Genomic DNA, 24,214 nt, shown 5'->3' with positions numbered 1-24,214 from the left:
AGCTGGAGATGGTTGTCCCGGCACCATGATGCCAGATTCTTCACCACTGGAGCGGATCTGTGGTGTCTGGGATGGAGGAGGAGATGATGTTCTTCAGCAGCCTCTCAAACACCTTCATTACTACCGAGGTCAGTGCAACTGGCCGGTAATCGTTCAGGGATGAGGGTTTGCTGTTCTTGGGCACAGGGATGATGGTGGATCTTTTGAAGCATGTGGGGACCACAGACTTCGCCAGGGACTCGTTGAAGATGGAAGTGAACACACCTGCTAGCTGGTCAGCACAGCAGTGCAGCAGACGGCCGGTGATGCCGTCTGCTGCACTGCTTTCTCTGTGCTCACTCTCCTCAATGCCGCTCGGACGTCGTGCTCCTCATTGGTCTGGTTGTTGGACTGATTCTGGTCCCTGGGCTTGATGTTTGACATCTGCGTTATACTGTCCGTGTTCATGTTTCTCAGAGCATATGCTTTATATGGTCAATGCTACAGGCACAGCACACCCATGAAGTACAGACAGGTTGCTTGCTACCTCTCACTAGGCTCCCAGATGTTAGCCAATCACAAGTAAAGGGGCATTAAGAGGATTAATGTATGGACTATTTAAAAACAACGCAAAAACACTTGTTTCTCATTTCCCACAGAAGAAAACAGAAATGTCTGACAGTGTGCTTATTGTCAGATTGAATTATTAGAAACAGGTCAATTAATGTGATGAAGTGGTTTGGGAAAGCCTGAAAACCCCAAAACAGGCTGAAAGACACGAAAAAGTTCCACAGTGCTGAGAAGAACTGGGTGAGGACTCTCAAGTAAAGTACTTTAACGGTCCCATTCATTCATCACTCATCCTTTAACAGCATCCAGTGTAACTGAAACTCTCATGATTGGTTAAACCCTGTTTTCGATCCTGTGAAATGAATGAAATAATATTAAAAACAGAAAATGATCCCCAGCAAGAAGCCGGAAGTATTTTTGATTGTCTTTCAGTTCTCTGTCTGATAAAGAGTGCAGTTAAGACGAGCCATTGCAACATAGATGTATGTTGAGGGCTGAGGTGACAACATGTATATACAAACTTGCTTATGTTTATAGGACCACCTTGTGTCTTCCTTTTATTTTTCATTTTTCCCTTGCTGTAAGAGCTCTGTAACTCCGACATTTCTCATCTGGGGGATAATAAAGGTTTATTCTATTCTATATTCGTGCATCTATCTTCATTAACATCAGTGGAAACAGAAGATATTGATAAGAACCTTTTAATAGTTACATAATCTCTTTACATTTACAAATTTTAAATTACATGAATGAGTCTTTTTAACAAACTAAAACTGCCACAGCGACTACCGTCAGTGGCTCCACTCATGGCACTAATTATAAAATAACAGGAATCCAGAGGGTTAGTCATTAGAACCTGATTATACTGGGATAAAACTGAATGTTCTAGACTGTTTTCATAATGCCACGGATGCAGAGTGCTGGCTCTGCTGGAATGACACTGCTGTCTGTCAGGATTTAGCCTGCACCATTCTTAAAGATTTACAAGGTCCAGTGTGCTTCTAGCTCTCAGCCAGGCGTTTACAGGAAAGTCTGCTTTGTGCACAGTGGCTGTGTTTCTGTTGATCAGTACTCAGTCTCAGCAGTTAGTTCCCAGACCAGTCCAGTGGTCAGGGACCATCAGGAAGTATTTGTCCATGGCTTCGCAGAAGCGAGCTCTGTACAGCTCCGGAGAAACCACAGTGGGCATCTTCCCTGGAAACAAAGCACAGCAACTCGTCAGAGGAGAAGGAGGATTGTAATTCAGCTGGAAGTACACCGATGAAGAAGAAAAACAAAAGCATTCTGTCATATATACACATATACATTTATATTAAACTCTACCTAAGCACTCAAAGTGTTTTATAAAACTGGCTGAAGTTTAAATGATTGAAGCCAACACATGAACCTCCTGTGAGCTAAAAGCTCAGGCTTCATATGTTGGAGAGTAACTCCACTATTGCCACTTTCTCTCTGTTGTTCTCATTGGCTTTGTGTTAAAGTTTATTTATCTTAGGTTTCACGTCTATGTGCTCAGATTTGACACCGAGCTTTAACACTAAGGGTGACTTGGCGTTTCACAGCCCCTACACGAGCTGGACACAAATATCTAAGGCTACGTTCACACTGCAGGTCTTAATGCTCAATTCCGATTTTTTGATCAACTCCGATTTTTTTTGTCTGCGTGTTCACACTACAATTAAAATGTGACAGCAGACGCGCTCTAGTGTGAACCCTCAAAGCGGCCCGCATGTGCAAAAGAAGACGTCGCACACAACGCGCTCTGTTTAGACCCAGAGCAAACAGTATTTGCCTTAAAATTGGAAGGTTGCCGGTTCGAGCCCCGGCTTGGACAGTCTCGGTCGTTGTGTCCTTGGGTGAGACACTTCATCCGTTGCCTACTGGTGGTGGTCAGAGGGCCCGGTGGCGCCAGTGTCCAGCAGCCTCGCCCCTGTCAGTGCGCCCCAGGGTGGCTGTGGCTACAATGTAGCTTGCCATCACCAGTGTGTGAATGTGTGTGTGAATGGGTGGATGACTGGTTGTGTAAAGCGCTTTGGGATCCTTAGGGACTAGAAAAGCGCTACACAAATACAGGCCATTTACCATTTGCCGTTTCCCAATTTAGCTTCAAGTTGTAAAGTTATTTTGTTATTTACATATGGCCTGATAATTATCCTTATTGCTGTTTTAGAGGAGCGGTGCTTCAAAGGATAGTTGCAGATTTCTGTCAGAATCTGCAGATTATACAGTACAAATAAAATGTTCACGTTTCTCCAACGTTGTCTTCCCAACAGTTTCACTGACATCTACGCTGGATGGCCAGGAAGCGTTCACGATGTCTTCTCGGGCGCTGATAATTGGCGTCTGTCTTGTGTCAGTGACGTAAAAGACGGATTTAATGCGACATGACCGTTCAAACAGCAGTCGCTTTCAAAAACATCAGATATGTATCGCATTCAGTACCACATATGAAAGTGACCCAGATCGGATTTGAAAATATCGGATTTGTGCCGTTCACACTGTCATACCATGATGGGATATGGGTCGCACAGGGTCAGAAAAGTCAGATTTGATGTGCTTTCGCCTGCAGTGTGAACGTAGCCTAAGTAATCCATCCCTCCATATGCAGCCATACTTTCTGTGGGCTTTATGACATTTACCTTGGCCTCCGAGGATTCCAGTGGATTTAACAACCATTTCCAGTCTCTTGTCCCAGGTGAACGTCCTGATGTAATCTGCAGAAACGAGAGAGGGGAACAAATTAAAACAAAACCCCAACAAAAGTCTCCAAAAAACGCTTCTCCTCCTCCTCTCACCTATAATCCCAACGACCAGCTGCTCGGTGGCGTCGTCCCGCCCAACCAGCAGGGAGTAGTCAATGATGAGGTGGCTAGACAGGAAGTAGGCGTCGCTGTGAATGGCAGCTCGTAAGATGGACTTGCAGTGGGAGCGGATGTAGAGCGGGTTGTCGTGGATCAGCTTCAGCAAGTTCTCGTCCAGCAGGACCACCTCGCAGCTTTCCTTGCCCGATTCTGTCTTCACATTGCGGTTTCTCAGCGAGCCTTTGAGGTCGAATACCTGCAGGGACGTCACAGCATCAACAGAGGTCAAAAGGTCCTCATGATCCAAACAGCCACTACTGAGGAAACTGTGATGGATCTAAGATTTGTGTTAGACCTGTAAACACGTTTGTTCACACTTTGATGAATTACGGACAAACATGTTACAAGTATTGTCCTTTCCATGTTCTACATCAAGAATAAACAGTGTGTCCTGTCCTGTCTGCACTGAGAGGCAGAGTGACACCACATCTCTGACCTGAGCCATCTTGCGTCCATAAAACAGGTTTTCCATAACAAGGAGGTCCAGCTTCTTCTCCGTGTTGTTCTGAGAGTTCTTGTAGCCAATCCTGTACACACCCAGGATCTTCGCCAACGCCGTCGGCCGCTGTGGTGCAAACACGCTCGTTACTCATTTGCAATCAGATGGTTAGAAACGGTGCGAGTGTTTATGATGCATACTTTCTGCTGCACAGCTCCTGTGATGTAGGTAAAGTAGTGGGGTGCAAAGTCCAGGAAGGACTGGACCTCCAGTCTGGGCATCTGCTTCAGGATGAAGCGGTCGTCTGACAAGGCACACAGCAGGACTTACATCAGAGGAAAGAACAAAACATGCATCCTGAAGTGTCTGAAGCTAGCAGAGGTTTGGCGTCGTTTCCATTATCAAAATAGTTAGTGACCAGGTCCCTAAATCGGAGAGCAGGTGTGGAGCATAACAGACGTGTTTTTAAAACAAATAAAGGTTATTTTATGGTCCTTGTATTCATTTTCGTATTCTTTTTAACTTTGCCTTCAGCTGATCCGTAGGTTTGGTAGGGCTGCATTCATAGGTGGGAGCATATTTCTAATCAGGCCCATTAGAGCCAATCAAAATGTGGGAGAGGTGACTCAACGTGTGGGGCATAAACAGACTGTATATAAACAATGGGCACAGCCACCGTGACATGGCTTTTGTGGTTAGTAAGTAGCCGTAGGGTTTTCGCTGTTGCCATCTTGGTGACTTTCAAATTGAACATTACGAGCATGGGGGAACCCGAGGGACGCCGCACACTCACTGACCAACAACTTGTCCATAACACGGTGGCCAGGGATGAAACCACCAACGTTCTGGTTAGTAGATGACCTGCTCTACACCTGAGCTACAGCCACCATCATTACACAGTCCTAATAAAGCAGGACACCTCAGTGCCTGCCACACACAGATATAGTGTTTACTTTATTATTTGCCATATTCACAAGTGTCACGATGTTTTGCATGCATTTTGTACGTACTATTTTATTTAGAGAAGCACAAGCACGCTTCCTTTTACACATGTGCACATACATACTTGTGCAAGCTCATGTGCCCCTTTTGTATCTATGTTGTATCTGTGAGGATATCAGCCCCAACCTTCTGTTGCGTAGAACACAGCTCCAGATTTCCCCCCACGAGCCTGCCAGTTAACGCAGTGGGACAGCGAGCGGACGAAATCCTCCTCACTGCTCTCCATGATCTCCTCTCGCATCTTGTGAAACTCCTTGGCGTAGTAGACCCGACAGTAGAACTTGGCGTTGGCATCGGAGAACTCTGAAAATAAGAAGGCAGTAAGGAACAGCAGGCTTAGACACATTTATCAGAGGGATAGCATTCAGCGTGAACCAAAGAGTGTGCAACACGGTAATGCAGTGGTTAGCATTGTGTCCTAACCAACAAGGTTTGGTTTGACGTCTGCACGTTCTGCCACATTAAGCGTGAAGCCGTGAGGTGATCTGTCCAGTGTGCACCACTCTCAGCCCCCGACTGGAAAAGCAGTTAAGAAAACAGTAATAATAAAACACTCACGCAGCTCAACGTGTGGATTTAGGGCCTGTTTCTTCTGCTTATCTGCTGAGTCGGCCTCTTCTGCACAAAACAGAGACAGAATTGAAACATTGCACCTCCAGGTACGCCTCTACAGCCTTTGCTCTTTCACTGACTTTGTGTTGTATGTGAACACTTACTGAGAGAATCTGTGTCTGTGCTGCTGCGACTCTGCTGTGATGCTGTCGTCTCGGTGGGCCTGGCAGGGCTGCTCTTAACCCGGCTCTCTCCACCACTGAGGACCAGACAGTAGAAAACTCGACTCACATTTGAATTCATTTGTTTAAAATTTGAACCATTTGAGTTTTAGATTAAGTTTTGCTCTTACACTGCTGGGCTTTTCAAACCATTACTATCCTCTAACACAACACAACTCTGGTGTGGCTGGTTTGGCCACTTGGGGGCAGCAGAAACAAGTCCTGAAGAGTCATGTTAATGACTTCAGTTGATATGCTTGGCTTATCGTCATCACTTTATTATCCAATATTCACTTAGAGTCCAGTATCAATTTTGGTCTCCCCCATCTCCCGAGGGTCTAAAGGTGCTAAATGCTCCTATTTAACCACAATCAATACATATATAAAAATAACTATTTTAAAAATGTAGATTGTGAGAAATTGGCACTTGGGCTGTTGGCTGGAAGAAGACAGCCAACAGCCAGATTATTCTCTTTTGATTTGTGTGATGATGCCACTTCGTCACAAACGAAAATAATGGGATTGGAAAGCTGCGAGAGATGCTCCGTAATTAAACTGGGGTTAAAGAGGATATATGAAATTAAAGTACCTTAGCATTTTAAATGATTGTTAACAATAAGGACGTTACCTTTAATTCTTCACCATATTCTGATGTATTGTGTTCATTAATTAAGTGCAAACATAATTAATAGATAACAGAAATAAGCTAACAGCTGCACAGTGGATTTTGAGGCACAGAGTTGAAGCTCCGGTGGGAATGCAGCGTACCTGCTGGGCTGTGAAGTCTCCTCTCCTCCTGCGTTCGACACCTTAGACAGATCATCCAGTGCTGTTTTGTACTCCTTGCAGCTGAATGGTGACAATCGTATATTTTAGCATATTTTTCCAAACGTGAAATCAATGGTGCCAATTTAAAAACAGAGAGGAGGGAAGCAGGTGGTCACCTGAGGGCGAAGGCGATGATGGAGCTTGGCTCTCTCTCGCACACTGCGATGGGAACCCGCTCATGTTCGTACATGAGGTAGTGCTTATCTGGATCACTGTAAACATGTGACACAGCAGTCAGAAACAACGCCTGCTGAACGTGAGGTGGTCCACGCCTCTTTGGGGTTTTATTTTGGATGGCTAAAGCAAAGTTGGGAATTATTTTAACTGGCTTCAACAATCACGTTTTCTTCATTTATAATAACACCCCACCCTTTATAGCAATAGCTTCCTAGCCTTAGATGATAATCTAGCGCTCCAGCCTCTCATCTAAACTGGATCACTTCTGGATCAAAAAGCAACATAGTGGAAGCTAAAATGCTAACGCTGAGTCTAGTCCAAACACAAATGGCTTATGTCATAGTGGCCTTGTCCATCTTTTAAGTACAGTACACTATTTTTCCTAATGGTATTGTTTACTATACAAGTATCTAATTCTCTATTTAGTATCAAATATATCTACCACTTCAGCCAATATGTGATCAGTGACTAAGTGAACGGCCCGCAGACCTAGAGCACCGTACTTACAATGGGAAAGGGATGGGATTGTAGCTGTTTCCAGGGAGGAAGTTGGCGAGGATTGCTTTCATGGTGGATTTTTCCTTCACCTGGCTGTCAGTGGAGCCCAGCAGGTGTCCCTCAAAGACGTCTGAAAGTGAGCACGCACACGGCATGTAGAGCAGGGGTAACGGTGCACGAAATACGATAAAGATTAGAGGAGGAGTGCGAACCTTCTGACATGCTGACAGAGTCCTGCTCGATAAAGGAGGGGACAGGTGTGACCGGCTCGGCGCCAGGATCTCCTGGTGATGGCAGCAAGGAGGAAACAGTGGAGGAGGACAGCGTACTGAGGTGACGGTCCTCTGCCAGACAAGAGAGGGGAAGAAAAAACAAAGTGTCGCAAACAGCTTCATTGAGTAAGGTTTAACATGGAGGGATATTACTGATTGAGCAGATCTCACCCTAACCTGGAAATTGTAGAAAAAATTATTTATGCTTTTATCTTCTGAAATCTCAAAGCTCCCCGCTTTCTGACATGAATAAAAACAGTTGCTGTCTCTTGAAGTTCTTTTCTGAACTGAGCGTTTTTCATATTCTAGGCTCGTCTACATAACGCTTTGCATCAGAAGTTAGTGAGGGTGGTGTCTGCCTACGCAGTTACCCTTGAAAAAAACCCCGCAAAAAATATTCTAATGGTCGCCAAAGCACATCTTTATTGATATGTACCGTGGTGTCAAACTCCGTCATTACAATGAGATCGTCAAATGTCGTCTTTATGGGGCGAAGAGTTAAAATGAAACAGAGCTTTTACCACGATGATCCCCGACTTTTATATTTACACGCTTTTTTCTTTACTGTTGTTTTAACTCTTTATCTCAACTCTACTTTAAACGAGACCTATTATTATTTCCAGCTTCATGTTTATCTTAAAGCTTTACAAGAGCAGCTTTTCACGACTGACAATTTAAAAACATTCCTACTGTGCCCTGGCTTCTTTGTCACTTTCCACTCCCTTTCTAGTAGATCTATTTTGATTGGCTGCTCTGGTATAAATCTAACCTTCCAAGTCTAGCGAGGGAGGGACCTCTTTTTAATGGAGAAGGTGACTCTGTCGCTGAGAAAGGAAATAACTTTTTACAAAAGTGGAAGAAATGGATTGCCTACACCTCCCCTCAAGAGGACACTGCCTTTTCATCTTGATGCAGGCTCAATCATCCAGGTAAGTAAAGGGTTAGTTCATCTGGACGTAGCACTTTCAGTGGGAGAAACGCTCAGCTGAGATAGAAAAAGTCACTCGGATGAGTGATGAAACGTTTCTCCCAATGAAAACGCTGTGTCCAGAGGAACAGAATCAACCTTTTCGGATACTACTTTCTTATAACGTAAATGCTTGGGACTCCCGGGACAATATGCACCAAGTATCCCACTGGTTCTTTTTTTTAAATAAAATTGTCAAATCTAAACAAACACACAAAAATCTGAAATCCAAACAATTGAATTCCATTCTGTTTTATTTTTATAGCGCCAAAACACAACAACAGTCACCTCGAGGTGATTTACATTGTAAAGTGAAGACTTCACATTAATACTTTAAATGAGAAGTCACAAAAGCACACTCAGTAAAGCAGTAACTCACCTTTCTCACCATTTTGTACCACCGGTGATGGGTTACGAGGGGAGGACTCCACAGCACTCTATTAAAACACAAAAAGATTGTTGTTATATCGCATGTACGGGGACCATGAAGCTACAATCTAAGCTTTGTTCAAACCCACAAACAAAACAGAAAGAACGTCTCAAATTCATTCTAATTGGTTTGTTGTCAAGTTACACAGTGAGGAAGAAGATGTGGAGAAGAATTCCCTTTAGGAACCTTCAATAGAAACCGGATCATTAACATTAACCTTCATGAACGTCCCTTTCACGCGTCCCTCACACCTTGAAAACCTTTGTTCTGTGAATAGTGATGTAAACTCAGATTTTTAGGTTGAGTTTTGGATGCACCACCCATCCACAGTGTCCCAATACTGATGCTGACTCCTGTCACTATAGTCAATAATATTACATCACAAGACTACATGGTTAAGAAACACAAACAGCCCAGGTCTCTGACTACACAGCGTGTAAAGCAAACGGGTGACTGAGTGAAGTGCATGCAAACATTCACTGAATGATGCTACAGACCTTGCTGTCGTCAGCGGTGTTTGGCCTGTGTCTGCCTGGGCTGGGGGGTACAGACAAGCGCTTCTTGCCTTTCTCCTGCTGGAACAAATCCTGAAGTCTGAAAGTATGAAATCAGGATTAAAACCAAGTGTTGGTGTTGCTATGGTGACATGACATTTTTATTGCATGGATGATGTAATAAAGCACGTGTCACATATTCTCCGACTCTCACCTGCTGTTCCAGGACTGCAGCATCTCGCACAGACTCTGTTTCTTCACCACCAGCGACTCGAGAACAGCCTGCAGCTGCTGAGGAGAATCTGAGCCGCACACCTGCAGTCGAACCTGAAGCTTTTCGATCCAGCTCCGCAGCTCTGCCTCTTCCATCTGCACATAAATACCAACATGAGCCCAAGACACCCCCTGCAACAAGAGACGCTGATGTGGGGAGAACCTACATCTTTCTGAGCGAAAATGTCCTCCATCTTTTCTTCACGTGTCTTACTGAAGGTTTCAGTTTTCAGGGATGTGAGGCGGTCATCGATGGCCAAGTACACCTGTGTGACTCTAGGGGGGGGATATTTGCAGGTTACTGTAAACATGCTACTACACCCCTACCTCATGCACTGAGACCTTGTTCCGGTGTTTAAGTAAGTAAAAACCGTAACAATCTAAAGGGTACCCTCCATAATAGTCATATCAATTATCTGAAGTTGAGGTATATCAGATCTCATATCTGCAATTCTCTTAACATTACAGCTGTTACATAGGATGTAGTGGTAGAAATACACTAATTTCTTGAGCTGAAGCTAGGTCAGTGGTATTTACTTCTGAGTGAAGTCCTTCAGGTCCTGCTGCAGGTTGGTTTTGGATGGTCCCAGGTTCCTGATGAAGATCTTGGGCCGAGGAAGACAAATCTCCAACAACTTTATAGACGTGTAGCTGAAGAAACAGGAAAAAACAGAGTCTCATATTTGAAACTGTTGTCATTAAAAGTGCTTTAAGACAAGTATTGTTGTGAACCATTTATACAAATACACTTTAACTTAAATGAATAGCCATGTGTAAATAATTACTACATTAAGGCCAAACTCCTGGTTATTATCATAGATATTATCAATAAATAGTTATGATGGAATTTGGTAATTATAAGGTAAGGATATGCACAGTTTCTGGTGCTATTTATGTATTATGTGTTTATCAGAATTACTATTGCTACAAAGAAGTAATCAAATCATGCAAACAAACATTTATTGGGCCATGGAGTATAGAAGGTGGACAACACAATTAACCTGTAAACTGGATTTAAAAGGGAGTGAACAACAAATTACTGTAATGTGTGTTTTTGTGTGTCTGTGTACTTTAGTAGCTGTACTGTCTATCATGAGATGTGGCGTAATGTATATTATTGTCAAACGTGTGTGTTTCGTCATTGTTTTATTAAGAGAATCAATACTGGATGCCTGTGATCTTCAGGTCCTCAGAGGCCCTGTGTTAAAAACAGGCATGATTCTGTCACTGCACGTCTGTGAACTCACCATGCCATCCACAAACGCAACTCTATCATGCAATGAAGAAGCTAAACAGAAGCCAGAGCTCAAAGCTTGTTTCAAAATGACTCGGGAGAAAATGAAAACTGTTCTGGAGTCAGACAAATCCAAAAGGTAACCTGGAATTGGCAGCTTTCACATTGGGAAGGGTATATACAAGTTTTAGAGAGCAGGTCTTCTGCAGGGAATTGCTGGCATATTGCAGCGAGACAATAGTGAACTGCATACTGCATGTATTACAACAGTATAGTTTTGTAGTAAAGAGTCCGGGTGCTGAACTTGCCTGCAGTCCAGAACCTTCACCTACTGAAAACATTTGGCTCATCATGAAATGAAAAATAGGCAAAAGAAGGCTGCTGAGCAACTGTTCGCCTCAGTTACCAAACATTTAAGAACTGTTAAAAGAAGAGTGGATGTCAAACATGGCCCTGTCCCCACTTTTTTCAGACTTGTTGCTGACATCAAATTTAAAATGCAACATTTTCCGTCATGTAAACTGTGAATAAAATACAGGTTTTATGAGATTCATGAGATCATTGCATTCTGTTCTCTGACCCATTTGTTGTTTGACACTATAATGGCTATAATGCAGTAGTGTGAATGACTACCTGAAGGAAGCCACCATCTGGTTATATGAGAAGTACTGGTGGTAGTCTTTGTGGATGGAGTGCCCGCAGGGCTCTGCATTAGCCCGTCTGGAGTACTGGTGACCATAGAAGCGAAGTTCCAGGTATTTGGCAAAAGACATACACCACGAGTCATTGGAGAGAGGAACCACCGGTGTCACCTACAGACAGAGAGAAGAGAAGCATGGTGAGAAGACCGGGTCACCACTTTCATTCATTCATTCATACAAATAGTGGAATTTTCAGTGGCATCACATTTGGCAGAGTACACCTAAGATACAAACACAGCAGAGGACACTTTAAGCTGCTTTTGACTGATTAATTGCTCGACCATAGAAAACGAACACACACACCATACAGTAAGGCCCCAGATGGTCTATCTGAACTGTTACTGACCTGCTTGCAGATTCGGCACCAGGAGTAGTTGAGAATTGTGTGCTGATAACCAGGCACAGGGGAGTCCAACTCCTTCAACACAATCTGCACACAGCCATTGCCGTGCACAAACCGACGGACGTGATGCACCATGGGAGTCTCACAGAACATGCTGGGGCACTGGTAGGATGGCCTGCAGGTGAACATCCACACAAACACATTACAACATGTTCCAAGAATCCAACTTTTTAAATCTCATCTCATTAATCTAAGGCACGTCTTTGTTGTCGTACCTGAAACAATATCGTTCCAGGAAAACACCCAGAGAGAGGTCGTTCTTGCCATAAAACTCCATCGTGACAATCCTGTTGACAAACACAGGGCAGTGACTCCAGGTTCTCTCTTTTATTTCGGATCATATTTACAGGTTATCTCTGTATGACCGGTTTACCATGGGCTGACACAGGGGTTGGGTGCATTGTTGGACTGAATAGATGAACTACTGAAAAGCACACACAACCTCTGATGGTTGATGGGATTCAGGCAGTCCAGCTGAGGATGAGAAAAGTAAAGAATAAGTTCAAACACCTCGATACACTTCTTAAATCAAAGCTGAGGAGTCCTGGCTCAGCAGTGCAACTAGGATGCAAAGGCACTTTCTACTAAAAGGTTCCCTTGAATGTGCTTTTGCACATTAGTTCAGCCGTTTCTAATACCCCTACAGACAGGCAGCTAAACACACGATCCAGTGACAGCATCAAGCATAATGCTGAGCAATTTGTACTACAAATATACTATACGGTCAAAAGTACTGGGACACCTACACGTGACGTCTACAGATGCTGCTCAGCCATGAAAACCCATGACATGAAGCGGTTTTGTGCTGATGTTAATGTTAATGTTAATTACTATGATGTCAGCGCTCAGTGACAACATCTGTATCTTTATAGTCTGCCACTTCATGGCAGCGTTGCTTTGGTTCCTACATGCATCCAGTCTGCAATACCACTCAAAGCATTGATTGTAAAATATCTAGAAAAAAAGGCATTTCACAAACTGACCTGTGGCAACAGAAGCATCCTGTTACAGTATCGCACTCTAATTCAGTGAACTCTTTAGAATCACCCATTCTTTATTAATGCTTGTAATGACAGACACTGTTGCCAGCTGCTTGATTTTAAATACCTAAATTGAACTGCAACAACCTGAATTCAAAGGTCTCGCCCAGTACTTTTGAGTAGGGCTGTTCCACATAAAGATATATATCGGATGACGATATGAAAACATCTATCGTTTCATATTACGCTATCGTTTGTTTACGGTAATATGTTTTCATGGTTTTGATGGGTCACTGTAGACTTTCTTAAGTTTCTCTCTTTCTCTTATATTTAATATAACCACACTACGGACAGACAAGCGACTGTTTTCATGCCTTGTCATTAACAACAACGACGGTAAAACCATTGAGTGGCTCCGCCGTCCGCTTGCTTATTTTCCACATAAAGCTGAAGATCCTGTTGAGATTTTTCAAAATAAACCGAATCACGCGAAATACTATGCAGTGTTTACAGAGAAGCTAAAAAGAGCCGTCAGGTGCTAAAAAATAAACCTTTGAACAGGCTTTTCCCCGCAGCACGCTGTGTAATAAATACAAAGAAAACTGCGGCTGTTTCAACTTATGTAACACTCGACTCCAGGTACACGAGCCCAGCTCAAAACACTTCACACAGTCGAGTTGCCTGAGATTCACAGAATTTACACAAAATGTAAAATTTTGTAATAGATATCGTTGTCGAGACGGTAAATGTCTTATAGCGGGATATGAGAATTTGGTCATATCGCACAGCCCGACTTTTGAGCACATAGTGTGTGTTTGCATTACTGCAGTTCATTTAAACCTCCAACAGTCAATTCACTAAAATTTCACAAAGAAAGATATTCCAAATAGGGCAAATACAGAATCTTGTGCACTAAACCCACCTTTTCCTCTGCATTTCCTCTGATTTAAATTTGGTGTGGTGAGAAAATATTTTAAATGATAAGAGCATTTGTATCAATATAGCTCCATATATGGACATGTTTTTGCCCTAAATAGTAGGCTACATCCTTCAAACTGTTGTTTTTAAATATCTACAAGTAAATACTCTTTTTGAAGATTTAGACCTAGTTCACCTCAACAAACCTCTGAGAAATAATGACAATGAAATAAACAAACAATAGACAATTTCACAAAGGAACAACATCAGACTTTTAGTATCTGTTTAGATTCTGTTCCTCAGCTGAATTCACCAGATAACGTTTGAGAAACTGAAACCTCAAGGCTGGAACTCATGTTCAGGCAGTAAATACACATCACACAAGCATACATCATTTATCAGAAGTTACAAATATATGGAGGCTAAACAAATAGTGTCTCACTGTGCTTGGCAGTGTCAGATTAAAACATTTTGATGGTTTGAAATTCTGTTCTGGTGAAGAATGATCGGCCTTACGTTGCTCACCTTGGGGGCCCAGTTCATCTCGCTCTGTTTGCTCGGCCTCTCCTCTTCTCCTTCGCTCTTCACTGATGGTTTGCCTGGTATATCAGCCCCCCGGCTCTGGCTACTGGCAGCAGCTGCGGCAGAGTTGAAGGGGTCATGGGTTTCTTTCTGCCGGATGCGACCCCCCTTTGCTCTGTAGTCCGCCAACATCTCGGCCAAATTCTGACTATTGCTCAGCTGCTCTACAATGCGGGTGCTGGTCAGACTGTGGCAAGGCAGGAACTCAATGGGCCTCGGTTGCACAATGCCGTTGGTCTGTCCTCCAACCAGTGAGGAGGGGGCTGAGTCTTTAAGGAGCTGCCGTTTTCTGCGCACGTCCAGTTCCTTCAGGTCCTTGTTGAGGAGAGGAGAAAGGTAGACCTACAAGGCGTGGAAAAACTCAAATTAGTGGTCTGTGAATCAGGGAAAAATTCGGAAACAGCGCCAAAGTGCAGGCAGGAAACTAAGTAAACTAAGGTACCTGCTCAGGAAAGTAGTCCCTGCTGGGGCAGTGCATGCCAGCTGGTGTGAGAAGGAATGGTTCTTTAAATGTGATGAAGGGGGAAATGCACAGGATGACGTCCTTGAGCTCCTGCTTGAACACTGCAGAGATGGACTTCAGGCGGTCGTCAGATGAAGCCACCTGCTCTGCGACAAACATCCCCGTGTCATCCTGCAGGGGGTCTCTGAACAACTTAGGAGTTGGTGTCTCTGATCCATCACCATCCTCTAAACCTAACGACTCCTGCTTCAGCAGCGTTGCCTCTCCCCCCATATCCCCATCAGATGCTGCGATCAGCGTGTCGGAGCCTGTCATCTCTTGGTCTTCTTCCATGAGGAATGGAGGGGACACAGAAAAGGGCGGTGCAGGAGGGTTGGAAAATGGAGAGGAGGTCCTCGTCGCTGCAGGAGCCTCATCCTTTCGGACAGATGGGGTAGGTGATTTTGGGTTCAATTTTTCTTGGAGAGCTTCTAGGTCTCCATTTTTAGATGAAGAGTCTAAGAGAAGCCCTTCATCCTCAGTCTGTGCTGCAGATGCAGAATCTTCACTTCCTGCAGTTTTCCCTGGGCTCTCTTCATTGTTCTCGCTCCCTGGACTCTCTCCATCTTCCTCTTCCTCTGAAGCAGCGGCGCCTTCCAGCAGACAGGGGAACGAAGTGCTTTGTGCCAAGCTGGGCGGCATGGCGAACTCATCCATGAGGAACGAGATCTCCAGCTGGGAGTGGTAGGCCACGCATACCATCAGCATGATGATCTCCTTCACCCTGGCCAGCTCGTACTCTGAAGCACCACGCAGTTTTATGGAGCATCCAAGATGAGGAGGGCAGCCCTCAAAGAACATCAATGTCTTCACCTCACCTGGAAGGACAAAGAGAGAGAATGACAGCGTGCCTATCATTGCAGCAGGGTCCACTGAGAGGAGTGTGTGCTTCTTACTGTTTGCCAGTATAAAGGGCTGCATGTAGAACTTGTGGCAGGTCCCCAGACGAGGTTTGGTGAGGAGCTGGTCCATGGACATTACCAGGTCTCCCTGAGTCATATGACTCACTCGGTCCAAAACTTGCTAAAAAGGAGGGGGGAAAAAATGAACACTTGAGCAAAGACATCTCCTCAAAGACATTTCTAGCAGGTCCATTAGATGATGATGATGTTCCAGACCAAGCTTTGTTTCTTTAAAATGTATGAATCAGAGTAAAAGAGCATACACACAAGAAAAGTCAAGAAGCAATGAGGTGACCACGTACATTATGCACTAGCAATTGTTTCATCTCACAGCACAGACTTTTTACTAAAGATGGAGAAAGATGAGTCTCAAAAGTTAAGAAAAAGACAGTAGAGGGTAATTTCTCTGGTTGCGAAGAGAAATCTGGTTATACCGACGTCTATGAGAAAATGACCCTTCGGCTCCTTTGATCCATGACCTCGGTAAACACTTTCCGCTTAGAGTACAGGAAGACGGGATACATGGCATTCTTTGGGGCTGTCCCACCTTGTGATTGACAAGTTATGTGTTACACTGCCAACGTTTACATGGTCACAGGCATCTCCCTCTCAGATCCAGTGTCGCCAAGTGCTGGATCACAGAGGTCATGTGATTAATGGGGTTTTGCGTCATCGTAGGGTCTTTACCTTACAATATAAAGCAGCTCAAGGCGACTGTTGTTGTGATTTGGTCAGTCGTCATGACTACATCCATTTTTTACATGCAGATTACATCTCAAAGTTGACAAATTTAACTTAGTGCCCACCTAAGTGCATCACAGTGATTTATTTATTTCAGACCTGCATGTTCAGCACCTTTCCACAACATTTATCAAGGCAGGATGTGATGCCTCTACCAATCTGCTGTGATTTTGGCTGCACTCAAAACCCAAAACTGTGCTAAAAATGAGCAGGTGACAGAAATTTTATAATCTTACCAACTGAAAGAATTTTATTTCTCGGCGTATTAAATGTGCATACAACATGTTATATGAATACTTTTTTCTCAGTTCACCATTAATGCCACTGTCACAGTGGCATTAATGGTGAAACTGTTGTTGGTAAAGGTAAAACTAGAGAAAGTAAACTATATATTTCGAGTGGAACACTGACGTTAAACTGACCGGTTTGACGTTGATGACCAGTGTGATGCCATGCTCTAACAGCATGTCTTGAGCAATACGAGAAACCGTCTTCTCCACCAACACCAGGTTTGGACGGACATCCACGATGCGCTGCACATAGTTCTTCAAAAACTCTCGCTCCTGAGGTGGAGACAAAGAAAGCTTCTTTCAGAAAAGCACAGAAAAGGCTCGTTTCCTCTGCTGTTTCACTGCTGGAGTGACTCACTTGTAGGACGATGGGGTCAATGGAGGTAAACTTGGTCTCCTCTCTGTACAGGTACTCTATGGAACACTTGAGCATCAGGATCCTGGGGTTCTTGATGTAGGGGTTCATCTGGTTGCAGACGGATTAGTTTACTATCAGCTATTCTTCACATATTTCATTCAACAACTGGTACATTCCTTTACTGTATTTCTTGATATAACTGCAGATTCATATGATCACAATAGTTGACCCTACCTTCTTGTGGGCGATGTTTTTTGTGCACACAAAGCCATTTACGACAATTGAGTCAAACTTCTTGCCTCCAGGAATCTGAACCACAAATAAAGATTCAGTTATAACTGTATGTAACTCAGCGACTCATAGAGCTGACTATACTGTTTATGTAGTTAATTAGACAAAATATGAATACAGTGGTTGCGGCTAAAGTTTGGCTTCAACCTTCTTGATGTGGACCAGCTGCCGGATGTCCATGTCGTCATCGCAGTTGCGAACGTCGGGCCGCACCGTCTGCACGACCTGCCGGACCACGGGTACGATGATATCCCGCCAGGACAGAGATAGCGACTCGCTATAGAGCAGCTGCTGCAGCAGCGCCATCATGTGGCTGTGGTTGGCTGAACTAAACAGACAGGCAGGTGGTTAGAAACCTTCTACCATGTAGAAATGCCAGCAGCTTACCTTCTAAGTTACTGTCATCTTCAAAGCATTTTTTGGAGCTTTTTACCTTATTTTTACCGAATTCTTCTCTTTATTTTGGTTATATTTAGTATTAACTTCACAGCTGTGTTTACGGTTTTGGCTGTTGTAGCACAATAATGTCAACTATGGCGACAATTAAATTATATCCACCCATCTTCTTCTGCTTATCTGGGGCCCGGTCGTGGGGGCAGCACCCTAAGCAGAGAAGCCCAGACCTCCTTCTCCCCGGCTGCCTCCTAGAGATGAGATTCTGAGACCACCTAAGTGAAAGCCTTCTGCAACTTGGCTACACCTAGAAATTATGTCCATCAAAATTACAAACAGAATTGGTGACAAAGGCTGGAATCCATCACCCACCTGAAAGTCTGACTTATTGCCGACTACTGTGATCCCCGAACAGTTGGAACACTTCCCCCTTCTTAAACATGGGAACCACCACCCCAGTCTCTGCCAATCCAGAGGTACCGCCCCTGATGTCCACACAACATTGTAGAGGCGTATAAACCAAGACAGCCCTATTACATCCAGAGCCTTCAGGAACTCAGGGCGAACCTCATCCACGCCAGGGGCCTTGCCATAAAAGGAGTTGTTTAACTGCCTCAGTGACCTCGTCCCCAGAGATAGACGAGTTCTCCTCATTGTCCCCAGACTATGGAAGACGTGCCAGTGGAGGTCTTCGAAGCTTTCCTTCCACCGCCCAACAATGTTCTCAGTCTAAGTCAGCAGCAGTTCTCCTCGTGAGTCACCTAACGGTTTGCCAGAATCTCATCAAGGCAGTCCGAAAGTCTTTTTCCATGGCCTCCCCGAACTCCTCCCACGGCCGAGTTTTGGATTCAGTCACTGCCTGAGCTGCGTTCTGCTTGGCTGTCTACAGTCCCGCAGGCTAACCAAGCCCGATAGGACTCCTTCTTCAGCTTGGTGGCTCCCTTCACCTCTGGTGTCCACCATTTAGTTCAGGGAATACCACCACGACAGGCACCAACCACCTTGCGACCCAAGCTCCGTGCAGGGGCTTCGACAATGGAGGTGCAGAACATGGTCTATTGGGGCTCAATGTCCCCAGTCTCCCTCGGAAAGCTGTTGAAGCTCTGCCGAAAGTGCGTATTGAAGATCTCTCAGACCGGGGGCCTCTGCCAGGCATTCCCAGCGCACTCTCACTATACGTTTAGCATCCACCTGATCCAACTCACCACCAGGTGGCGATCAGTTGACAGCTCAGCCCCTCTCTTTATCAGCACATATGGCCGCAGGTCTGGTCATCGACAAAATCGATCATCGACCTGCAGCCTAGGGTGTCCTGGTGCCATGTCCACTTATGGACACCCTTAGGTTCGAACATGGTGTCCTAAATTACATCTGATTTAATTTGATACACTTGTGTTTTTGTTTATATTTATTTATCTATTTGTACCTCTTCTTGTGGGTTAATGTTATATGTCTATATCTATTACATGCCAATATCAAATGACTATTCTATAGCAAGTAAATAGTGAATGCAAACTGGTAGTTTGTGGTTTGCAGCCCTAGTTTTGACACCATTGCTCTATAATCACAGTGGTCCCATATCCACTCACAGCAGCCTCTCCATGGCCTTCTTCTCCCCGTTTTCCTCTCTGAGCTGATCCAAAGAGCTGTGGTGCCAACCCAGCGGGGTGAACATCATCTCTTTAGCTTTTTCCTCCACACGACGGTTGAACAGAGACTCTGTGGCAAGAATAATACGTTTACTTACCTAGTCAGATATGCCAGTGAGTTACTAATTAAATCAGTGAGGATCTGCAGAGTTCGTACCTTTGATGAATGCATCAGTTATGACAATGTTCTGCACTCCATCCTCGGACAAAAGAAATTCTGTTTAAAAAACAAAAAGAAAGTGTTATTTTTAAACACTCCCAAACAACTATTAGATTTTCACTCAGGCATTTCCTTTTGTTAAAAAATCTAAAAAACAGGAAATGAAATCCATCAGCACAAAAAACTGAGACAGCACGTGGAATTACCTGCATGTTATCTGCACTTCTGTGGAAGAAAATAGGCCCTGCTTCTACCACAGACCCAGCATAAATACTTTGCTTCACAAAACAATTTCATTGCAGAGACTGTCGCAGGGCTAACACAAAGAGACAGACAACCATTCACACTCATATTCACACCTATGGCCAATTTACAAACTCCTAATGACAGACGAAGTCACTGTGGCCAAGGATCCTCACGTACAGGTCATATCGCAGCAGGGAATATTTACCTTTCTGCTCAGCAGCAGGAGGCACGTGTGGATATTTGGACTGCTTCTTAACATGAAAGTTGACATTGTTTTGCTCCATGTTAAGGTTTATAGAGGCGGCGGAGTCACTATCCACCACAGAATGGGAACTGCTAACTGACGTCCTCTTGCTGGGGCTGGCAGAGTCTAGATGCATGCATACACACACACACACACACACACACACAGATTGGAATGCAGAGAAACGATATGAACGTAAATACGGTGTAAAATGTGGGAGCTTGTAGATGACATGTGTCAATTAAAAAATTAGTAGAAATACAAAAATCTCCCACAGTTTGCAACATATTTACATTCATTAAAACCAAACCCCATGCAAAGAGGCTTCAGTTGCAAAGATAAAACACTGAATAAAGCGTCACACAGATACGTACTGGGCATGGCGTACTCAGTCTCATCTGCAAGCTGCTCTGTGTCGCTGTCATCAAACTTGATGTCTTTAAACCAAGATGGCTCTGAATGTCCCTCCAGTGAGTTGACACTATCGCTGTCTGGAGATGGGGTTTCTGAGAACTCTGTGCTCTAAAGATCAAACAGCGTGACGTCAAAGTCTGCACATTAACCTTCACTGAAATAATCAGTGGTATGACCCCCTTGAGCAATCAAGCCCACCCCATTGAATCAATATCACTGCTGCAATGAGTCAATGCGGATTACAGCAAATGTAAAACAACTTAGACGGTATCCTAAAATATTTCTGTAATTCGGCTTTCCCTCACTATCTGCAGGCTTTGCGTATCAGCAGGAAGCAGCTCTCACCTGAAGAGGTCGGTAGAGTGCATACTCGTCCCTGAACAGCTGGTCGTGGTGTGTGACGCAGTCGATCCAGCGACCGTCTACTAATGCCTGGCCTATTGCAATAGCCTGTGCCCTGCAACATGGGAAAACCGGAGTAAAACATGAGTGAGAGCATCTTTTAACATGTTAATATATTTTTATCAAAATGAGCAGGGGAAGTCTGTTCATGCATGTACACATAAAAAGTCATTTACCAAACTATTAGAAACTTTTAGAATAATTCCTAATCATGTGCATGCAGATGCAGATGCCAAAGACCTGTCCAACGATGTTTATGAAACACACACCTAGAAGAAAATAAGCATTGTTGTTTCTCCAGGGCAGGGGTTTCCAACTCCAGGCCTCGAGGGCCGGTGTCCTGCAGGTTTTAGAGGTGTCCTTGATCCAACACAGCTGATTTAGATGGCTAAATGACCTCCTCAACATGTCTTGAAGTTCTCCAGAGGCCTGGTAATGAACTAATCATTTGATTAAGGTGTGTCTACCCAGGGTGAGATCTAAAACCTGCAGGACACCGGCCCTCGAGGCCTCGAGTTCCTCAGCCCTGCTCCAATGCAATCGTACCTGGTGGAGATGGTTCCATTTCTCAGCAGCCAGTTGACAAGCTCCTTTCCCACAATGCAGTTTGGGTAAGTCCTGAGCCAGTATCTGTGGTCCTGAAACTCCATTCCTGTGCTATTGTGGCAGATTTTCTTCCACAGATCCTTCAGCTGAGAGGAATCCTACAAGACATGTTGTACTGGTTGGCATCACTCAGATGGTGTTACAACAATGAGGAACCGTGAACCATGAAATCAGAAGAAGAGAAAGGAAAAATCAGCTACCAGCAGGATCTTTCGCTCCTCCTCACTGTGGTCCAGCTTGGTGCCGCTCTTGGTCCCCGACATGGATCGACTGGTTGGCGGGCTGACTGAGCTGTCGTAGGAAGGCACCATAGAGGATACAGAGCGATCCAGCGTCATGGTGGTCACACTGGCAGATCTGAGAGAAACAGGAACCACTCACATTCATGGCTTCTAGCTATTTAAACTGTACAGATGTTTTTACCCAAGGTTGTTCTGGACTGAGACACAAATAAGCTGAAAAACTGAGCTCAATAATCTTTTTTTATAAACTTCTACTGCTAAGAACAGAAGATACAATTAACTGTGTTGCCTCTGGAAAATTACTTCTCTGGTCATGATCTCAATATTTCATGTTGCAGTGAGTGGAAACACTCTCAGACAAACTGGTGACGGTTATCAAAAATAATTCCTGTCTTATTTAGAAACACTGACTCCCTGAAATCACTCTGAGTCAGTCTGCACCGACGAGCCCAACTTCAGTCGCAACAAACGACTCAGTTCAACTGCTTGCATTCTAGTAATACTCGTATAGGTTGCTGAGCATGTGTGTGTTTTTGCAGTTCAGCTGCTGTCCTGCAGCAATGTCACTATTGGTGGAGAAAATTTGATTTCAAATCTCGGAGGTTCTGGCAGGACTCATGTGGATTTATGTTTAGTGTGAATTTATGTGCATGTACGTGGCAACAGATTTGCAATAGACAGAAATACTACTATGCTTTTCACCAGTGTATTACAATTGTTACCACAAACAGATGCGTGGAATTACCAAATTAACTCAATTCAATCTCAAACTGACAGCAGTCTGACTCAGACTTATTGATATTTTATTGTCCTCTTGATGCACCAAAGTTTCTTTGAAGACAGCAACTGTCTCAGAGTGGTCGCAGCCCTGATCCTTGGCTTCAAAGCAACCATTTAAAATGCAACAAGATCACAAGCTCTTCGCACTCAGTCACAGCAATTCTGTTTGTGCCACAGTCTACAATAACCGTTTCCCCCAGTGTGACTGCAGCTTTGGAAAATCCAGTCCTAGAACTCAATTTCCATTAGATGACCTTACTAAATGAAGACTGAACGATAATAACAAAAATAACAGTAACAAATGGAGACAGAGAAATGTAGGAATGAAAATAGGAAACAGAATTATTCGATGTGGCAATGATCTGGATAGCTTGTTGTTTTTGGATAAAGATTGAGGTGATCTAAAAAAAACAAACAAAAAACTTCAGACCCTGCTGGCATGAAGAAAACACGGAGAAAACCAAAATTCTTCTTTACCTGTGCAGAACGAGGCTGGAACACACTGTGCATAATGTAATTTGTACAAGCAAACAAAAAGCAGCGACTGACCTCTTCCTCACAGGTGATTTTCCTACGTCTTCCTGCAGTGTGGTCAGCCTTGAAGTGAGGCCGCTGTTCTGAGGCTCCTGGTGAATCATACTAAAAACACACAAACTTGGATTTAGACTCTTCCTGCAGTCCTTGCATTTCCTTTCTGTTCTCCGCCCGCATTTATGATCAGTAGATTTCAGAATGCAGAAGACTATTTTCTTTACAGAGCTAGAAAGCATTAGCCTCTGCTAACTGACCGCTAAAGCTGAGACACATGTGGAAAAAAAGAAGAAAAGAAAAAGAATGAAACAAACAGCAAGACTCACGTCTTTCTCATCCCAATAGGAGTTTTTCTATGCCAGAAGAGAGAGAGAGAGGAAACAGATTTTCTTTGAAGGAAGTTGACAGAGAAAAAGCAGGGGAGCACACAGGCTTAAAACTGCAACCAAACAAGCACAAGTTGTAAAATGCACATATGCTTGGAGAAAGTTTGAAACAGATAAGTCTTTGAAGACTCATTTAACAATTTGTCTGGTCTGTTCTGTGCACGCTAAAGATATCTTTTTAAAAGAAAAAAAAAGATCGTCAACCATTTTTCAAAAGGAAAGTTGAGATTAGTTATGCTTTAAGCAGATTCTTAAATAATTAGAATCACATGTTAAAGGCATGTGCAATATGATTCAGCTTGATGGGTCTTAACCAAGCACATAGTACAGAATCTACAAACTTCACATTGAAGCAGAAAATCCAGCAAGGAAAAGATGAGCAGACATCAAACAGCATGATTCCACTAAGAGACGGACCCTTCATGACAGACTTTAGTGAACAGGAAGAAGCATGACGGCTGGAGGTGCAGCGTGGAGGCAGGAGGAACTGGGCTACAGTCAAACAGTGTCCGATTGCCATTGTAGGGTCTTTACTTGACAATATAAAGTGTCTTGAGGCGACTGTTGTTGTGATTTGGTGCTATATAAATAAAACTGAATTGGATTGAAGCATCTCCTCTGACAGGGCCTTGTCGGTGAGCTGGGGGAGCTGCGCCCTCAATAGATACATCTGTTGCTGCAGGTGGTTAAGCATCA

General features: G+C 43.9%; 1 protein-coding gene across 9 annotated transcripts in view; it reads right to left on the bottom strand.

The window, feature by feature from the left end:
• Positions 1 to 1,234: 1,234 nt before the first annotated feature.
• Positions 1,235 to 24,214, bottom strand: part of pikfyve (phosphoinositide kinase, FYVE finger containing) — a 31,339-nt gene continuing 8,359 nt past the window's right edge. For 3 of the 9 annotated variants that reach the window (XM_005746278.1, XM_005746272.1, XM_005746274.1), the window contains 37 exons: positions 23,459 to 23,485; positions 23,151 to 23,240; positions 21,780 to 21,936; positions 21,520 to 21,677; positions 20,917 to 21,028; positions 20,532 to 20,679; positions 20,119 to 20,283; positions 19,665 to 19,724; positions 19,448 to 19,577; positions 17,613 to 17,793; positions 17,409 to 17,483; positions 17,175 to 17,282; positions 16,949 to 17,089; positions 15,780 to 15,906; positions 14,824 to 15,701; positions 14,316 to 14,723; positions 12,275 to 12,375; positions 12,117 to 12,188; positions 11,845 to 12,016; positions 11,431 to 11,609; positions 10,101 to 10,214; positions 9,731 to 9,839; positions 9,505 to 9,659; positions 9,294 to 9,390; positions 8,746 to 8,803; positions 7,340 to 7,471; positions 7,137 to 7,257; positions 6,569 to 6,664; positions 6,393 to 6,473; positions 5,568 to 5,662; positions 5,410 to 5,469; positions 4,978 to 5,154; positions 4,050 to 4,153; positions 3,847 to 3,975; positions 3,345 to 3,606; positions 3,189 to 3,263; positions 1,235 to 1,743 (listed from right to left, as the gene is read on the bottom strand). In XM_005746278.1, the coding sequence (XP_005746335.1) occupies positions 1,628 to 1,743; positions 3,189 to 3,263; positions 3,345 to 3,606; positions 3,847 to 3,975; positions 4,050 to 4,153; positions 4,978 to 5,154; positions 5,410 to 5,469; positions 5,568 to 5,662; positions 6,393 to 6,473; positions 6,569 to 6,664; positions 7,137 to 7,257; positions 7,340 to 7,471; positions 8,746 to 8,803; positions 9,294 to 9,390; positions 9,505 to 9,659; positions 9,731 to 9,839; positions 10,101 to 10,214; positions 11,431 to 11,609; positions 11,845 to 12,016; positions 12,117 to 12,188; positions 12,275 to 12,375; positions 14,316 to 14,723; positions 14,824 to 15,701; positions 15,780 to 15,906; positions 16,949 to 17,089; positions 17,175 to 17,282; positions 17,409 to 17,483; positions 17,613 to 17,793; positions 19,448 to 19,577; positions 19,665 to 19,724; positions 20,119 to 20,283; positions 20,532 to 20,679; positions 20,917 to 21,028; positions 21,520 to 21,677; positions 21,780 to 21,936; positions 23,151 to 23,240; positions 23,459 to 23,485 (5,470 nt within the window). In that variant the 3' untranslated portion in view covers positions 1,235 to 1,627. The remainder of the gene's footprint in view (positions 1,744 to 3,188; positions 3,264 to 3,344; positions 3,607 to 3,846; positions 3,976 to 4,049; positions 4,154 to 4,977; positions 5,155 to 5,409; positions 5,470 to 5,567; positions 5,663 to 6,392; positions 6,474 to 6,568; positions 6,665 to 7,136; positions 7,258 to 7,339; positions 7,472 to 8,745; positions 8,804 to 9,293; positions 9,391 to 9,504; positions 9,660 to 9,730; positions 9,840 to 10,100; positions 10,215 to 11,430; positions 11,610 to 11,844; positions 12,017 to 12,116; positions 12,189 to 12,274; positions 12,376 to 14,315; positions 14,724 to 14,823; positions 15,702 to 15,779; positions 15,907 to 16,948; positions 17,090 to 17,174; positions 17,283 to 17,408; positions 17,484 to 17,612; positions 17,794 to 19,447; positions 19,578 to 19,664; positions 19,725 to 20,118; positions 20,284 to 20,531; positions 20,680 to 20,916; positions 21,029 to 21,519; positions 21,678 to 21,779; positions 21,937 to 23,150; positions 23,241 to 23,458; positions 23,486 to 24,214) is intronic. The other 6 variants (XM_005746273.1, XM_005746275.1, XM_013914175.1 and 3 more) reach the window with 4 other exon arrangements.

The sequence above is a fragment of the Pundamilia nyererei genome, unplaced genomic scaffold (assembly GCF_000239375.1).
Source record: "Pundamilia nyererei isolate P.nyererei 1_Seehausen unplaced genomic scaffold, PunNye1.0 scaffold00176, whole genome shotgun sequence".
Classification (NCBI taxonomy): Eukaryota; Metazoa; Chordata; class Actinopteri; order Cichliformes; family Cichlidae; genus Pundamilia; species Pundamilia nyererei.
Note: the sequence above shows the minus strand (reverse complement) of the source record. Positions and strands in the feature narration are given on the sequence as shown.